We start from the raw sequence: 19,324 nt of genomic DNA, 5'->3' as shown, positions 1-19,324 counted from the left end.
CTGACTGCAGGAATGTCCACCAGAGCTGTTGCCAGAGAATGTAATGTTAATTTCTCTACCATAAGCCGCCTCCAATGTTGTTTAAGAGAATTTGGCAGTATGTCCAACCGGCCTCACAACCGCAGACCACGTATATGGCATCGTGTGGGCGGGCGGTTTGCTGATGTCAACGTCAGCTGGTAGAGCACGGCGCTTGTAACGCCAAGGTAGTGGGTTCGATCCCCGGGACCACCCATACACAAAAATGTATGCACGCATGACTGTAAGTCGCTTTGGATAAAAGCGTCTGCTAAATGGCATATTATTATATTATTATTGTGAATAGAGTGCCCCAAGGTGGCGGTGGGGTTATGGTATGGGCAGGCATAAGCTACAGACAGCGAACACAACTGCATTTTATCGATGGCAATTTGAATGTACAAAAATACAGTGACGAGATCCTGAGGCCTATTGTGAGGCCCATTTTTTAAAAGGTATCTCTGACCAACAGATGCATACCTGTATTCCCAGTCATTTGAAATCCATAGATTAGGGCCTAATTTATTTATTTTAATTGACTGATCTCCTCATATGAATTGTAACTAGGTAACATCTAGGAAATTGTTGCATGTTGCGTTTATATTTTTGTTCAGTATAGTTCGATGACTATATACAACTAAACACGGAAACTTTTTCCATGAGACAGAGAGCAATCATTCGAGCTCCATGGCTGATGTGTTCGCTTGTACCAACCAAGTTATCTTGACATGACTTGCTAATATGAGAGCTATTCCTGAAATTTCACAACATCAAACATCGACAACGCCAAACATATATCTGCTGTTTACTTATTTCACTCACCTCGACATCATCGCTTTTCAAAGTGCAAGGACATGTCAGAATCCGTATCACCAACCAACATAGATACTGCCTCTTTCACAGTGAAAAGTCATGTCCGCTTTCGGGGCCGTCATTTTGAGTAATGAAGTAAAACAAATACAAATGACAGCATAGTGAGCATACCCTGTTTCTGGTTTCTAGTTGATGACAACTGCCACGCGAATCCGATAACAGATCGTAAGCAAGTTAATTTTGCGAAATTTACACAGATATTATTGTTAGAAAGTAAGGCCTTTCGCGGCCGCTGTAGTAATTTAAAGAAAGGCTGTCGAGGGCCGCTATGGGTTCTAAAGGGAATATTAATTCTGATTTTTCAGGGGGTGCTACAACACCCCAACTTCATGCGGCTATGGCCCATGGCCAGTTGAAATGAGATAACTGCTGAGGCTTTTAGGAGACTCATAACTGCCCTCAACCGGCACAAAGAATGTAACTGCACCGTTACCCATCAGCAATGGACTTCTGGGATGCTGGCGGAATGTTTAAGGCGGGCACTTCGGCGACCCGGGTCGACTGCCCCGTTATCACCATACTATAACAACACATCAGCCTTAACTGGCGTCTAGCCTAGACAGTACCTCCGAATCTCTATTCGACTGATAGTCTGTCTGTGGCGGTCAGTCGTCGGCGCTTACTGTTCTACAGCTTCACGGAAGTTAGTTGGATAGTTTTCCAAAAATTCGTATTTACAATGAAAGCCAAGACTAGGGTCATCTTAGTCTTGCTCGCTGCTTTCGTTTATGTTGCAGCACATGAAGGCAAAGCAGAGCAAAATGTTGTGGAAGAGTTATTGGTGGAAACCTTGGTGAGTTCTGTCTATTTCTCTAACGTAGGCAATTGAGTGATAGGAAAGTGGCGACTCTTGCACTAACCGAATGCCATTCATTGATTATCATTGTCAATGTATTGCTTCTTTTATGTAATAAAACGACGCATTCGAATTTATTTGGAATTCAACTATCTCATACTTTTTTTCTTTCTCCCCCTTCATAAGGTGAAACCCGAAACTTGCTCTATAACGTCAGAAATGGGAGACACGCTTCAAATCCACTATACGGTAAGAAACAAGGGGAAGAAAAAATTAGTGGAAATGAATGGCCTAAATAACATTTTCAGTTTCAAAGGTATAGGCACCGCCCTGTTTGACTTCAGACCTAGCCTGCTTATTGAGAGAAATGTCAATTACAAAATGGTAATGAAATCTGGTCAAAAGTGTTCTGCAATTTAAGTGATTCTGATTCATTGCACGTTAATAAACTTGACTAGTCAATACGATGTCTATGTGGCATGGTGCGGAACAACATTCTATCTTGCGTTACACATTGTTTATTCATATCTGGGATGGCAAGGAAACTGCAGTGTTTTACCCCATGTGGAGAAAACAATTTCACGTTTTATGCGTGCCAGACATTCTACTCGGCAGTGTGATGGGGAGGTCTAACACGTCAGCACTCCTGCTCCGGCCGTCAGTAGGGCAGTAGTCCAACAGAAACTCGTCACTCATGAAGCGTCATGCTTGATTGACCATGGCATCACCTAACATACAGCCACTCCTATAAATACATATGAAAAAAGTATGTGTCAAGTGTTTCACATTTTAATGTGACTTGCAGGGAATGCATCTTAACCTTCTATTTAGATTCTAATCACTGCTTGCGTGCAAAATCCCTCTTTTAACATGCGTGTTCCATTCATATTGTTCCAATGCTCTGAACAGGGTAAACTGCTGGCTGATGGCAAGGTGATTGACTCATCACTATCCCGGGACCCTCTTGTTGTTGAGCTGGGAAAGAGGACAGTTATCCCTGGTAAAATCACATAACTATTCAAATTGCCTGTATTAGACATGATATTGATCACACAAAACAACAGGAACACTAGCTTATGTTTCAAACAGCAATATACCTTCATATTTAGCTCACACTAGCAGTGCAGTGTTTTTGTTATTGCATCATTCACTGTATATAGATAACATGAAATACTGTATCTCCAACAGGTCTGGAACAGAGTTTGGTAGGAGTTTGTGAAGGGTAAGTAAACAGTCAAGGTCTGCCAATACAACGTTTTGAAAGGGACATGTAGCCTGCATTAATTTACTTAAGAGAACCACTTCTACTAGGAAATCAAAATGATATTACATGAACTAGGATAACTAGTTTCAAATATAGAAATTACCAGTATGTGAAGCAATCAAAGATCCTGTCTCAAATTACTTTGTTAACATTATGTGTCACTAAAGTAGTAGTGAAAAACATGCAAACCTATGAGAATAGCCTTTTTCTGTCTTATGTTCCTCCAGACAAAAATTCAAGACCACTATTCCACCACACCTTGCCTATGGAAAAAGAGGATACCCTCCAACTATCCCAGGTACTTAAAAAACACATGTGCATATACACACGTACATACGCATACTGTATACAGTGGGGAAAAAAAGTATTTAGTCAGCCACCAATTGTGGGCAACGAAGGAGTGGCTTCATAAGAAGCATTTCAAGGTCCTGGAGTGGCCTAGCCAGTCTCCAGATCTCAACCCCATAGAACATCTTTGGAGGGAGTTGAAAGTCTGTGTTGCCCAGCGACAGCCCCAAAACATCACTGCTCTAGAGGAGATCTGCATGGAGGAATGGGCCAAAATACCAGCAACAGTGTGTGAAAACCTTGTGAAGACTTACAGAAAACGTTTGACCTGTGTCATTGCCAACAAAGGGTATATAACAAAGTATTGAGAAACTTTTGTTATTGACCAAATACTTATTTTCCACCATAATTTGCAAATAAATTCATAAAAAATCCTACAATGTGATTTTCTGGATTTTTTTCCCCTCATTTTGTCTGTCATAGTTGACGTGTACCTATGATGAAAATTACAGGCCTCTCTCATCTTTTTAAGTGGGAGAACATGCACAATTGGTGGCTGACTAAATACTTTTTTTCCCCAATGTACATGCGTATGTACTATATACAGTGCCTTCAGAAAGTATTCACACCCCTTGACTTTTTCCACATTTTGTTGTGTTACAAGATGGGATTAAAATGGATTTAACTGTCTTGTTTTTGTCTACACAAAATACTCTGTAATGTCAAAGTGTCAGAAAAATGCAAACTTAAAAAAAAAAATTCATGAAAAATAAAACACAAATATATGTTGATTACATTAGTATTCAAACCCCCTGAGTCAATACAAGTTAATCACCTTTGGCAGCGATTACAGCTGTAAGAGCTTTGGGCACCTGGATTGTACAATATACATGTATTCTTTTTACAATTCTTCAAGTTCTGTCAAGTTGGTTGTTGATCATTGCTAGACAGCCATTTTAAAGTCTTGCCATACATTTTCAATCAAATTTAAGTTAAAACTCAAACTCTGCCACTCAGGAACATTCGCTGCCTTCCTGGTAAGGAACTCAAGTGTAGATTTGGCCTTGTGTTTTAGGTTATTGTCCTGCTGAAAGGTGAATTTGTCTCCCAGTGTCTGTTGGAAAGCAGACTGAACCAGGTTTTCCTCTAGGATTTTGCCTGTGCTGAGCTCTATTACGTTTATTTTTATCCTAAAAAAACTCCCTAGTCTTTGCCGATGACATGCATACCACCATGCTTGAAAATATGTAGAGTGGTACTCAGTTATGTGTTATGTTGGATTTGCCCCAAACATAACGTATTGGATTCAGGACAAAGTTAATTTCTTAGCCAAATGTTTTGCAGTTTTACTTTAGTGCCTAATTGCAGGATGCATGTTTTTGATATATTTTTATACTGTACAGGCTTCCTTTTCACTCTGTCATTTAAGGAAAGGGAAAGGGGGATACCTAGTCAGTTGCACAACTGAATGCATTCAACTGAAATGTGTCTTCCACATTTAACCCAACCACTTTAGGTTAGTATTGTGGAGTAACTACAATGTTGTTGATCCATCCTCAGTTTTCTTCTATCACATTAAACTCTGTAACTGTTTTAAAGTCACCATTGGCCTCATGGTGAAATCCCTGAGCGGTTTCCTTCCTCTCCGGCAATTGACTTAGGAAGGATGCCTGTATCTTTGTATTGACTGGGGGGTACAGAGGGGTACAGAGATTCGGTTTTATTTTACTCTTATTTTACCTGGTATGTTGACTGAACACATTCTAATTTACAGCAACGACCTGGGGAATAGTTACAGGGGGATGAATGAGCCAATTGGAAGCTGGGGATGATTAGGTGGCCATGATGGTATGAGGACCAGATTGGGAATTTAGCCAGGACACTGGGGTTAACTCCCCTACTCTTATGATAAGTGCCATGGGATCTTTAGGGACCACAAAGTCAGGACACCCGTTTTAACGTCCCACCCGAAAGACGACACGTTACACGACAATGTCCCCAATCACTTTTATTAATTTGTAAACATTTCTAAAAACATAGTTACACTTTGACATTATGGGGTATTGTGTGTAGGCCAATGACACATCTAAATGTAATCCAATTAAAAATTCAGGCTGTAACGCAACAAAATGTGGAAAAAGTCAACGGGTGTGAATACTTTCTGAAGGCACTGTACACGCATGCATACTGTACACACTCAATAATACAAAGAAACCAACACTAAATAAATATGGCTCACCTTGATGACACTGCACTCCCAGTCATATCGAAGTAAACTTGGAGCCACGCGATGACATGTCGTGTGTCCCACTGCAACTCGTCGGGAAAGCATGCAGTTTATTAGGATACAGATTAAATAAATTATGATGAGCTGGATGCTCCGTTCCAATAAATATAGAGGGTCTTATTATGGTGACAAATACAAATAATCTCGCTCTTTTGTCTATAATAATCTCATGTAGGCTATACCCGCACTGTATCTGCGAGCTGTTGGCTAAAGCGCATGTGCAAATACCAGAGTGGGCACACCCGCTATATAACTAAAACTAGTTTTGTAAAAACCATCAGTAGAGTTGAAAATTCGATGGAAACCAATTTAACTTGTATTTACTATTTAGAACATGGGAATTTAACTGCAAATTATATTTTTATGCGCAGTACGTCATCACGCACAGCCCTTTACCCCCAACAAGTCAATTTGATGGAAACACATCTCTGGTGGAAAATATTGTTTTTATGCGTGTTTTAGAATATTCGTATGAAAATCTGTCGCCAATTGGATAGAAACCTAGCTACTGCCAGTTTAAAATCCTTTACAAGTGCAAGTGATATAAAACACCAAATATTAATTGGTATGCTGTAATACTGTATATAATTACAATATATGATTACATATTCACTGTTAGCAATTGCTGTAATTTTATTTCAATACAATTTAACAATAAAGTGCTGTTTTGCTGTATATTTACTGCAGCATTCTGTAAATTATGGTGCACTGTGGAAAAATGGTGTAGGAGGGGAAAGAATATTTGGCTCATTAACATATTTCAAGGCATGCCTTGTAAGTGGCTATATTTGTTGCACCCATTAGTGAGAATGCTGTACCAATTGAACTGATGTGGTAGTAGTGCCCATACAAGTTAATGTGTAGAGGGGACAGATCAGAGTGGCAGCAAGTAATTAAGTGTGTTTTGCCAAGTCCTTTTGGTCTGTTTGCGCTGTAATCACGGCCAGTTTGGAAGACTTTGTTTAGGCCTCTAGAAGTGCAAGTGATATAAAATGGCAAATATGAATAAATATGCTGTAATATAGACATACCTAGTAGCCAACCTGCTTGCACCAATCCCATGTAATTACAGTAAAATACCAATATTACAATTAGAAAGTAGCATTTACTTTCTTACACTATAGTAGGCTAATTTTACAGGATTGTACTGTATGATTACTCTATTACAGTAACTTACAGGAAGCTGGTGGCAAGTTGGTGGCAAGTTACTGTGAATATTACAGTAACATACAATTGTGCAAGTTCTCCCACTTAAAAAGATGAGAGAGGCCTGTAATTTTCATCATAGGTACACGTCAACTATGACAGACAAATTGAGAAAAACAAATCCAGAAAATCACATTGTAGGATTTTTAATGAATTTATTTGCAAATTATGGTGGAAAATAAGTATTTGGTCAATAACAAAAGTTTGTTATTGACCAAACTTGGCACTAGCCAGAGTTGGGCAAAGATACATCAAAAGGTATCTTGTTACAAAAACAAAATAACTTTAAGACCAATGTATCCTTAAAGGTCCCAAACAGTCATTCTGATTCCCATGTAAAAGAGCCTTTTGAGTGACTAAAATGTCACTCATAATATTTTGGGGGGATAGAAAGACTCAAAATTTGAGAAAGTAATTTTTCTCTCATGGCTAACTACCAGGAAGTTTGAAAAGACAGGCTGAGTGGGCAGTGAGTTTATATTCATGAGCTCACCTTGACTGACAGCTCTTTGAGACGCCTATATCAAGAAACTTGGATGCAGTGTTGCAGTAAAATCATCACAAGCTAATATGGTGATACACAAAGCAACTAAAACATTGAAATTGCATCAATTCTGTAAAAAAATTTTTTTTTACATCTTCTGTTTAGCATGTCTCTGAGTTTTGAACAACCTCTCCCCTTTTGTTCCATGCTGGCTGAAGACCTAGCTAGCCAGTAACACCAGACACAGATGAAAGGAGACATATACAGTGCATTCGGAAAGTATTCAGACCCCCTTGACTTTTTCCACAATTTGTTACGTTATAGCCCCCCCCTCGTCAATCTACACATAATGACAAAGCAAAAACAGGTTTTTAGACATTTTTGCAAATGTATATTTAAAAAAAACCTGCAATGAAATTTACATAAGTATTCACACCCTTTACTCAGTACTTTGTTGAAGCACCTTTGGCAGCGATTACAGCCTCAAGTCTTCTTGGGTATGACGCTACAAGCTTGGCACACCTGTATTTGGAGTTTCTCCCATTCTTCTCTGCAGATCCTCTCATGCTCTGTCAGGTTAGATGGGGAGCGTCACTGCACAATTATTTTCAGGTCTCTCCAGAGATGTTAGATCGGGTTCAAGTCCGGGCTCTGGCTGGACCACTCAAGGACATTCAGAGATTTTTCCTGAAGCCACTCCTGCATTGTCTTGGCTGTGTGCTTAGGGTCGTTGTCCTGTTGGAAGGTGAACCTTCGCCCCAGTCTGCGGTCCTCAGCGCTCTGGAGCAGGTTTTCATCAAGGATCTCTCTGTACTTTGCTCCGTTCATCTTTCCCTCGATCCTGACTAGTCTCCCAGTCCAAATATTTATCCACAGCATGATGCTGCCACCACCGTGCTTCACCGTAGGGATGGTGCCAGGTTTCCTCAAGACGTGACGCTTGGCATTCAGGCCAAAGAGTTCAATCTTGGTTTTATCATTCCAGAGAATCTTGTTTCTCATGGTCTGAGAGTCCTTTAGGTGCCTTTTGGCAAACTCCAAGCGGGCTGTCATGTGCCTTTTACTGAGGAGTGGGTTCCGTCTGGCCACTCTACCATAAAGGCCTGATTGGTGGAGTGCTGCAAAGATGGTTGTCCTTCTGGAAGGTTCTCCCATCTCCACAGAGGAACTCTGGAGCTCTGTCAGAGTGACCATTGGGTTCTTGGTCACCTCCCTGACCAAGGCCGTTCTCCCTCGATTTTTCGGTTTGTCTGGGTGGCCAGCTCTAGGAAGAGTCTTGGTGGTTCCAAACTTCTTCCATTTAAGAATGACGGAGGCCACTGTGTTCTTGGGGACCTTCAATGCTGCAGAATGTTTTTGCTACCCTTCCCCAGATCTGTGCCTTGACACAATCCTGTCTCTGAGCTCTTTGTGGCATCTGCTGATGTAAAAAGGGCTTTATAAATACATTTTATTGATTGATTCTGACAATTCCTTCCACCTCATGGCTTTTGCGCTGACATGCACTGTCAACTGTGGGACCTTTATATAGACAGGTGTGTGCCTTTCCAAATCATGTCCAATCAATTGAATTTACCACAGGTGGACTCCAATCAAGTTGTAGAAACATCTCAAGGATGATCAATGGAAACAGGATGCACCTGAGCTCAATTTCGAGTCTTATAGCAAAGGGTCTGAATACTTATGTAAATAAGGTATTTCTGTTTTTATTTTTTAATACATTTGCAAAAATGTCTAAACCTGTTTTTACTTTGTCATTATTTGGTATTGTGTGTAGATTGATGAGGAAATTGTCACGATCGTCGAAGGAGGAGGACCAAGGTGCAGCGTGAAATGCAAACATATTTTATTATCAATAGTGATAACACGAACAAAACAATAAACGATAACGTGACGTCCTAGGTCTAAACACAACCAACACGGAACAAGATCCCACAACTACTGTGGGAAAACAGCCTGTCTAAATGTGGTTCCCAATCAGAGACAACCAGCCACAGCTGACACTCGTTGCCTCTGATTGAGAACCACACTGGCCAACATAGAAATAGAACAACTAGAATCTACAACATAGAACATAAACACATAGAATTTACACACCCTGGCTCAACATATAGAGTCCCCAGAGCCAGGGTGTGACAGTACCCCCCCCCCAAAGGCGTGGACTGCGACCGCGCCTAAACATAAACCAAACAGGGGAGGGCTGGGTGGGCATTCCTCCTCGGAGGCGGTTCCGGCTCCGGGCTAGACCACCACCCTTCAACCATCCCCCCGTAGCGCCCCTGGGCCGGTCTGGCCCCGCTGGCTGGAGCTGGACTGGACATCGTAGGAGCGGATACCTTAGGCTCCGGTGTGGAGCAGCTGACCGGTACCTGACCAGGCACCGGTGACCCAGGCACGGGTTGTGCCGGACTGACGACGCGCACCCCTGGCTTGGTGCGTGGAGCAGGAACGGGCCGTACCGGGCTGACGACTCGCACCCCTGGCTTGGTGCGAGTGGCAGGAACAGGCCGGGCCGGGCTGGCGACGCACACCATTGGCTTGGTGCGGGAAGCAGGAACGGGCCGGACCGGGCTGACGATGCGCACCCCTGGCTTGGTGCGTGGAGCAGCAACGGGCCGGACCGGGCTGACGATGCGCACCCCTGGCTTGGTGCGTGGAGCAGGAACAGGCCGGGCCGGGCTGGCGACACGCACCATTAGCTTGGTGCGAGGAGCAGGAACAGGCCGGGCCGGGCTGGCGACGCGCACCATTAGCTTGGTGCGGAGAGCAGGAACAGGCCGGGCTGGCGACGCGCACCATTAGCTTGGTGCGGGGAGCAGGAACAGGCCGGGCCGGGCTGGCGACGCTCACCATTAGCTTGGTGCGGGGAGCAGGAACAGGCCGGGCCGAGCTGGCGACGCGCACCGTAGGCTTGGTGCGAGGGGCAGGAACAGGCCGGGCTGGGCTGGCGACGCGCACCGTAGGCTTGGTGCGAAGGGCAGGAACAGGCCGGGCCGGGCTGGCGACGCGCACCGTAGGCTTGGTGCGAAGGGCAGGAACAGGCCGGGCCGGGCTTGCGACGCGCACCGTAGGCTTGGTGCGAGGGGCAGGAACAGGCCGGGCCGGGCTGGCGACGCGCACCGTAGGCTTGGTGCGAGGGGCAGGAACAGGCCGAGCCGGGCTGGCGACGCGCACCGTAGGCTTGGTGCGAGGAGCAGGAACAGGCCGGGCTGGGCTGTGGAGACGGATTGGAGGCCTGGAGTGAAGAGCTGACACAACCCGTCCTGGCTGAATGCCTACCTTCACACACTCTGTGTGAGGCATCAGCACAGGACGTACAGGGCTGTGTACACGTACTGGCATAACAGCACGTGACACTGGCGCAGGATATCCGGGACCGAGGAGGGGCACTGGAGGCCACGAGCGCTGAGCCGGCACACTCCGTCCTGGCTGCATGCCCACCTTCGCACAACACGTGCGGGGTGCTCGCACAGGACGTACCGGACTATGCCGGACCACTCGTGGCACAGTACGCAGCTCCGCATACCCCGGAACCTGCCCAGTCTCATGCTGCCATGCCTGAGTACGGGGAGTTGGCTCTGCTCTACATCCAGGCTCCGCCAACCTGCCTTCCGGCCCCCCAAACCCGGTGGCCTCCTCTCCTAATCTCCCAATAAGCCCTGTGGCAGCCTCCTGCTGCCCCATCACCCATGCCGTGTGCCCCCCCCTAAAAATTTATTGGGGGTGCCTCTCGCCTGTCCGACCACGGCCCGGTTGGCGCCGCTTCTCCTCTCCTGCCTGGGTCTCCCCCTTCATAGCCTTCCGGTACCGGACGGCCTCCTCCTCCGTAATCTGCCCCCAACCGAGGAGGACATCCACTAGAGTTACCTCCTGCGTGTGTTCCTGGACACGCTGCTTGGTCCTGTGGTGGTGGGATCTTCTGTCACGATCGTCGAAGGAGGAGGACCAAGGTGCAGCGTGAAATGCAAACATATTTTATTATCAATAGTGATAACACGAACAAAACAATAAACGATAACGTGACGTCCTAGGTCTAAACACAACCAACACGGAACAAGATCCCACAACTACTGTGGGAAAACAGCCTGTCTAAATGTGGTTCCCAATCAGAGACAACCAGCCACAGCTGACACTCGTTGCCTCTGATTGAGAACCACACTGGCCAACATAGAAATAGAACAACTAGAATCTACAACATATAACATAAACACATAGAATTTACACACCCTGGCTCAACATATAGAGTCCCCAGAGCCAGGGTGTGACAGAAATACAATAATTTAATCAATTTTAGAATAAGGCTGTAACGTAAAAAAAATGTGGAAAAGGTCAAGGGGTCTGAATACTTTCCGAATGCACTGTAAATATCTTTGCCATAGATGAATAGTGTAAACTTTTAATAATATTTGGTGACACACTACAGTCACATTTTGGCACCAGTAGAGTAGATATCTAGCTATATAAACCCAGCCCCTCCGCAAACATGCCTTCTCAATTTACAAGGCAGTACTTATTTAAATATCATGTTACAATTGGTGTATTAAAATGAGAATTAGGGTGATGTCACCCTATCCCCTTAATAATCCCACCTCCTGAATCTAAGTGTTTGACATTGGGGACGGCACCAGTAATTTCATGATCAAACTTTATCAATGTAAAAGCAGTCATTTTTCATACTTTGGTCATCATACTTTGATCCAAATATCATCAAATTTAATGAAAACAGGATTTTGACTGTTCATGAACTTTAACTACAACAACATTTTCAGTAACGGTTACAGAAATGTTTTACTTGTTATGACTGTGATAGAATAATACCCAGGAGTGTGCTTTGCAAGTGTTCATTTTTACATTTACATTTTGGTCATTTAGCAGACGATCTTATCCAGAGCGATTTACAGTCAGTGCATTAAACTAAGGTAGATAAACAAGAACATATCAGTCATAACAAGTAAAAATATTATGTTACCGTTAGCGAGAATGCTGTTGTAGTTAAGCAGGCTACTTGCACGTTTATTTTTGTATTATAAAAATACAAAATACATGTATTCTAATTAAACTGTTACAAAACACATGAATTGTACTTCAAACCAGTGAATTACAAAATAGGTATTGTAACTATTGAAATACCTATATCAAATACATGTAACAGAAATACTGCCCATTTTTGGCACTAGCTGCCTGCACTGTAGATCTCTAAATTCGAGAAATACAGCATGTTGCTGTAGTCAGGTGTTCTAGTAATATGCTGTAAAGTTGCGTTTCAGTAAAGGTCCTGTAAATATACAGTAATTTACTGGCTTCTGTGCTGCCAGTATTTTACTGTAAAAATTACAGGACATTTTTTACAGTACACACACACACACAAACAAACAAACAACACAACAACGTGACTCAGTTAGGGTTGCAAAATTCCGTTAACATTCCCAAGATTCCCTGATTTTCCAAAAATCCAGGTTGGAGGATTCCAGAATTCCCTGCTTATTCCCTCACAATTCTGGAAAGCTTCCCACCAGGATTTCAGGAAAACTTGGGAATTTTGGGAAAGTTAACGGAATTTTGCATCCCTAGACCCAGTACTTGATCCTCCGTCTCTCTTCTTCCCTCTGTCCTGTTAGCTGATGCTGCTCTAGAGTTTGAGGTGGAGGTGATGTCGCTGATCCAGGCAACACCATGGCAGAAGATGGTGAATGATGTCTTTCCCCTAGTGTGTCTGGGCCTGGTTCCCACTCTGCTGGGCATGGTGGGCCTCTACCTCTATAACAAGGCCAACACCCAGCGGCCAGGCAAGAAGAAGGCCAAGGACAAGAAGAGCAAGAAGAAATAAAGGAAACTCACAGAACTATTTAAATAATACAATTAAAAACAACAAGGGAGTGTTTTGTTGTTATTGGATTAAATATTCCAATTTTTTAAAATTTGATAGTTATTGGAAAACACAAAAATAGAATAAGGAATAGGATTCTGCCAGTAGGAGGCATTCTGCCGGTTTGAAGTTCTATTTACTCTTAGTCAGTGTACAACTTGAACACCTTTTGAAGTTAATGTATGAGTGATGCTGTATGTGATTGATGTGTGCCTGTGCTGAACAACGTGTGCCACCTCTTGACAGTATGGCGCTTGCGTTGGGCATCAGCAGTGAGTTGAATGGCGAGGGTGGGTTGTGATACCATCAGCAGTGAGTTGCGATGGTAGAAGATCTGGTCACTAACAGAGATGACAGCGCAGTAAGACCCACAGCTGCTGGGTCTCCCGGGTTAGAGCTCCTCTCTCCCGTTACAGACACAGCCGCTCCAGCAAAACCTTGTTATAACGCTGCCAGAACTGAGTAGTCCAGCATGGCCTGAGCACACAGGGTTATAAATGAGAAGTTAGGTGTGAGTCATGAAGATCAGATCAGTGTGTGTAATACAGTTGTTACGAACCCCGTGGCTTTAAACGTCTAGGGTGGATGGACAAGAGACCCGTAACATAATTCATGCAAATTAGAGTCGTGACATGGAAACAGTGAGAACAAAAACTACACAACAACCATAAACTACCGTCAAACATAAAATGTTTATTTTTTAACACACTGTAAATGTTTGGGAAAAAGGGCTGAGCAGGACCCAAGAAATGAAACAATAGTGTAAAAAAAAACTAAACTGATCTTGCCTGCCTCAAGAACCGCTAAGCTACTGCTAATCATACAATAATTACAGTGGGTGGTCCGCTCAGGTCTAACTAGTGTTTTTAGACTGTTTTCTTCCTACGGGTAATGTATGCCCAAGGGCAACTTGCTTAAATTCCCCTTTTCCCAGAAACACACAACAAAGTTACCAAACAGAGTAACCAGCAAATGAGTGAGTACACAAAACACAGGACACCACAGTATCCATACTCACATAGGGAAAATAGTATCTCTCTACAAACACAACTGACTGGCTTTTAAACAATGGGATGTGTGATTGAAAAACCAGAAACAGGTGGTGCAATGCAGAGGAATGTCCACTGATTGGTCCACCTCAGCAATCAGCAGACACCCCAACGACCATCAATCAGGAACATATAGGACACCTGTGAATAGGGCAGAAGGAGAGGAAAAACACAAAAAGACACAGGATACCTGTATCCGTAACAACAGTATTACCCGTGCATGTGCCAACTCCTCAGATGGAGGCTCCATAGCATTAGCTCTCTCGTTGCTCTCCTCAGCAGTGAGAGAGGTGTAGATGGGCTGGACTTTCTCATGTTCTGTATCCAGCTTACGACACATCTCCTGTAGGCCTCCTGTAGCTCAGTTGGTAGAGCATGGCGCTTGCAACGGCAGGGTTGTGGGTTCGATTCCCACGGGGGTCCAGTATGAAAATGTATGCACTCACTAACTGTAAATCGCTCTGGATTAGAGCGTCTGCTAAATGACTAAAATGTAAATGTAAATCTCAGCCAGACGTAGCAGCCTCTCCCCCTTATCCACACCATCACACAGCACAGAATGAGGACAGGGTGTGAGCGCAAATGTGAGAATGTATAGGAAGGGAGTCAGTCAGTACACCTGCATAAGTGTGACTGTATAGTGTGCATATACACTACCGTTCAAAAGTTTGGGGTCACTTAGAAATGTCATTGTTTTCGAAAGAAAATCATATTTTTTGTCCATTAAAATAACATCAAATTGATCAGAAATACAGTGTAGACATTGTTAATGTTGTAAATGGCTATTGTAGCTGGAAACTGCTGATTTTTTAATGGAATATCTACATAGGCGTACAGAGGCCAATTATCAGCAACCATCAGTCCTGTGTTCCAATGGCACATTGTGTTTGCTAATCCAAGTGTATCATTTTAAAAAGGCTAATTGATCATTAGAAAACCCTTTTGCAATTATCTTAGCAAAGCTGAAAACTGTTGTGCTGATTAAAGAAGCAATAAAACTTGCCTTCTTGAGACTAGTTGAGCATCTGGAGCATCAGCAATAGTGGGTTCGATTACAGGCTCAAAATGGCCTTCTGAAACTCATCAGTCTATTCTTGTTCTGAGAAATGAAGGCTATTCCATGCGAGAAATTGCCAAGAAACTGAAGATCTTGTACAACGCTGTGTACTACTCCCTTCACAGAACAGCGCAAACTGGCTCTAACCAGAATAGAAAGAGGAGTGGGAGGCCCCGGTGCACAACTGAGCAAGAGGACAAATACATTAGTGTCTAGTTTGAGAAACAGGCGCCTCTCACAGGTCCTCAACTGGCAGCTTCATTAAATAGTACCCGCAAAACACCAGTCTCAACGTCAACAGTGAAGAGGCGACTCCGGGATGCTGACCTTCTAGGCAGAGTTGCAAAGAAAAAGCCATATCTCAGACTGGCCAATAAAAATAAAAGATTAAGATGGGCAGTCTGAGAAATGCATCCTGTTTGTAATAAGGCACTAAAGTAAGTGTCAAAGAAATTAACTTTATGTTCTGAATATAAAGAGTTATGTTTGGGGCAAATCCAACACAACACATCACTGAGTACCACTCTTCATATTTGGAGTTTCCGAAAAATAATGTAACTCCCTACTTGAGTTTTGCATTGGGGCAAAAAACAATCAGCGCTTTAACCAAACACAGGCCCTACTAACTGCTATTTCGCTTCTCAATGATCATGCAAGTACTGCACAAGTAGGCTACCTATCTGTTCCACCTCTGGGCAGCCGAACATTCTAGGCAGCCCTAGCATGGACCGGTAACCAGAGTCTAACAATGGCCGAGTTTGTTTTGCATCCCCCGGTGCGCTATTATTCCTTACGTCGTTTGTCAACTACTGCTTTAGACCGCATACTATTTTTGATGATAATCTTCATAGTTGTGCTGCCACAGAGAGTTTCTGACAAAATAACTAGCCAATGTTTGCAATGATAATGACAAAATAATCACTATTTTGACTGCCTGTATGTGTCTTGCTTGTGTTTAATTTAATTGCCTAAAGATTGCTTTAGTTTGATATGCTTGCCTAAATAGCTGCATGTAGCCTAACACCCGTCCTGAAAAAATAACTTGAGGCATGGCATGCATAGTTTGAACATGTCAACCATCTTTAGTGTACAACTTGACAGTTTCCCCTCCATGTCTATGAGGGGGAAGCTGCAGCGGAGCAGTGGGAGCACTGAGCAGAAGCTACAGCGGAGCAGTGGGAGCACTGAGCAGAAGCTGCAGTGGAGCAGTGGGAGCACTGAGCAGAAGCTGCAGTGGAGCAGTGGGAGCACTGAGCAGAAGCTGCAGCGGAGCAGTGGGAGCACTGAGCAGAAGCTACAGCGGAGCAGTGGGAACACTGAGCAGAAGCTGCAGCGGAGCAGTGGGAACACTGAGCAGAAGCTACAGCGGAGCACTGAGCAGAAGCGACGTAGGCAGCAGCTACGTAAAAAATAAAATAATCCTGCACATGCGCAGAAATCTCCATATCAATAGCCACGGCAAGTCGGGTTCCAGAAGATCCGGAACCGCAGCCGCTCTGTTTTTTTTAATGAAGTAGGTCAATTCATAAATACTTTCCTAACCCTAAATATTCTACAAGATCAGAGTATTTTTAAATCTACTAAATGGAAGCAAATATGCATATTTTGATGTCTTTCTTCATTGATTCCTAATGCTCAGAACCCGTTCTCTCTATATATTCTAGTGAGTCTGTAGAGATCATTCAAATTAAAGGTACACCATATTTAAAGGGATGGCTTTTGATAAATGTACTGAAAAATGTACTGAATGAAAACTCCATGAGAAAATCTGTTGGTCAATTAGTGGGAGGGTTTTCGGCAGTTGAATAACATTTATTCAGTGCACATAATGGCGCCACACCCAAAGAGTTTGTTGCCCACCTGCATATGGTAAGTCTCAATACCAAATACTGAGAAGTGCTTAAATCAAAACACATAAAAAATGCATAGATTTCCTAACAGTAGTCTCTGTATCCCTATACTGACCTGCATCTTCTGCAGCCTCCTCATCTGCTGGTCGAAGGTCCTCAGTGACTTGAAGGCCATGTGACGGTTCTCCGTGGCTTCATTGTAGCAGCGCAGGGCCTGTTTGAACTGATGCCACAGACGCTCCACCGTCCCCTCTAACTGGATCCTCAGCACCGCTACTTCCCGCAGCTATGGCAAGAGGGCAATAAAACTGTGATGCTGGCTGTCTGAGCCGGTCCCCTACCCTGTTCTTGATGTCATCTCTGGTGCTCTGGTAGTCCTGGCGTGCCTCCCCATCCACCTCCGTGTAGAACTGCTCCATGGCAAAGGTCACGTCCTCCAGGTAGGCACGCTCCTGCTGGTGCTGGGACAGGATCTGCTCCCTGGGAAACACACACACACACATTTACAGTACATTTACATTTTAGTCATTTAGCAGACACTCTTATCCATAGCGACTTACAGTTAGTGCATGCATCTTAAGATACTGTAGTTAGGTGAGACAACCACATATCTCAGTCATAGTAAGTACATTTTTCACACACACACACTTGTCAATTCACATACAACACAGAGCATCACTATCTAGTTAATATCAAACTTGCATGATTGGGGTTAGAAAAGCTTTTAAATTCAATAGTTTAGTGCAACATAATTCAGCTATATTAATGGTTGTGCAGAACTGTGTATAGTGTGTCTGTTGTCTATTAGAGAACTGGATGGATAGGTCCATCTGTCCTGGTGTGTTTGTATGTGTGTTTGTGTGTGTGAGAAGGTTTTACACACACCTCTCAGAGTTGAACTCGTAGCTCAGTCCCTCCAGGACGATGTTCCACTGCTGCTCCAGGGATGCCAGCCTACCCTTCTGCAGGGCCAGCAGAGAGTCCACACACTGCAGGTGAGAGCGCAGGGCCTGGGCTGACTGCTGCTCCGCCTCACTCAGGTTACACACCAAACACTACAGCACAGAGAGAAAGAGATATAGACTGTCACACACACAGACACAGTCAAACAAGAACTCTCTCACAGATGTTTGTGGAAATAAATACCTCACCTTGATGACACTGTCCTTCCGGTCCAGCACCCTCTCAAATGTCTGGCTGAGCACAGCAATGTCACTGTGCAGTTCAGCTGCCCTTGTCTGGCGGAGAACTGCTCGCCACTGCTGCGTCAGCTTGTGCAGGTTCACCGCACTGTTGCGCTCCTCCTTCTGCAGCTTATCCTGGTTGCATTACAGGGTATAGTATTACGGGATGGTACTTAGAGGACATGCAAGGAAACTTTGACAATAGAATAGGCTTAACAAGTTGCATCGGCCTGTGTGACTTTTCATTGGTTTAAATACTTGAACGTATACCTTGAGGAATTGAGTTAGTACGTCCTCCCTCCATTTTGGCCATCTCCTCCTCTGCCTGGGCCCTCTGCTGCATGTACAGGAGTCTCTCCTCTGTCATCCCTGCCTGCTTCCCCCTCCTCCTCTCTTTGCACCCTTATTTGGCATGGTTCCTCTCTTTCAAGCTCCTCGTGGGGTGCTCTGTTTTGGTGCTCTAAAATAATCGTATTTTCAACTGGAGTATAAAAATCGAAAAGCCCCAACAGTTTGCTTTTTGGCTTCTTTTATTTCATTAAAACATTCAATTAATGTGTGGCAGCAGGCAGCCTGATGTCCCAGTCATCCATCCTCTAGAGCAAGATGGAAAGGAAAGAGAGAGAGCAGATTCATCATAAGTCCAGTACATCAAGAGTGGTATTCTACTATTAATCAATCAGTCACTACTACTGTCATTTGATAGTCAGTAATGGAGTTAATCGGTTCCGCTCTGTCCTCACCTCTGTGCCGCAGCGCGGCACTCTTTCTCTCTCCTCTGACTTCAACTTTCTGGCCAATGTTACCTAGGTAACCTGCTACATACAGGGCTCGAAATTAACTTTTTTCATCACTGTCCCAGAATAGTCCCGAAGTGCAATTTAAATCATCCCAAACTGAAGATGAACGAACCCAAATTTGTTTTAAATGTTTTGATATGCCAACATGGGTCTATTCTAAGACCTAGGTCATTCACATATTTAAAATGCTAATAAGAGTAGCCTACTACTTAAATAGATAAATGGGGCTGTCAACTGAGCCAGAAATTCACATTTAAATAATTGCCTTTAAAAAGGCCAACATTGGAATAATACTTAAATCT

The 19,324-nt window shown here is 43.7% G+C and overlaps 1 protein-coding gene and 1 pseudogene across 2 annotated transcripts; one reads left to right on the top strand and one right to left on the bottom strand.

The window, feature by feature from the left end:
• Window positions 1–1,407: 1,407 nt before the first annotated feature.
• LOC311138773 (peptidyl-prolyl cis-trans isomerase FKBP11-like) lies at window positions 1,408–13,088 on the top strand. Its single transcript, XM_084173595.1, has 6 exons — window positions 1,408–1,684; window positions 1,874–1,936; window positions 2,597–2,687; window positions 2,876–2,909; window positions 3,179–3,249; window positions 12,835–13,088. The coding sequence occupies exons 1-6, from the start codon at window positions 1,571–1,573 to the stop codon at window positions 13,041–13,043; spliced, it is 582 nt and encodes a 193-aa protein (XP_084029721.1). The 5' UTR covers window positions 1,408–1,570; the 3' UTR covers window positions 13,044–13,088.
• Window positions 13,089–13,186: 98 nt separating this feature from the next.
• On the bottom strand, window positions 13,187–18,636 carry LOC311138807 (dynein regulatory complex subunit 2-like; annotated as a pseudogene). The gene is made up of 6 exons: window positions 18,493–18,636; window positions 18,190–18,357; window positions 17,924–18,093; window positions 17,380–17,518; window positions 17,154–17,324; window positions 13,187–14,474 (listed from the first exon to the last, which is right to left on the bottom strand). The product of its transcript is annotated as a dynein regulatory complex subunit 2-like (transcript).
• Window positions 18,637–19,324: the final 688 nt, after the last annotated feature.

Source organism: Coregonus lavaretus (genome assembly GCF_964263955.1).
Source record: "Coregonus lavaretus genome assembly, chromosome: 12".
NCBI lineage: Eukaryota > Metazoa > Chordata > Actinopteri > Salmoniformes > Salmonidae > Coregonus > Coregonus lavaretus.
Note: the sequence above shows the minus strand (reverse complement) of the source record. Positions and strands in the feature narration are given on the sequence as shown.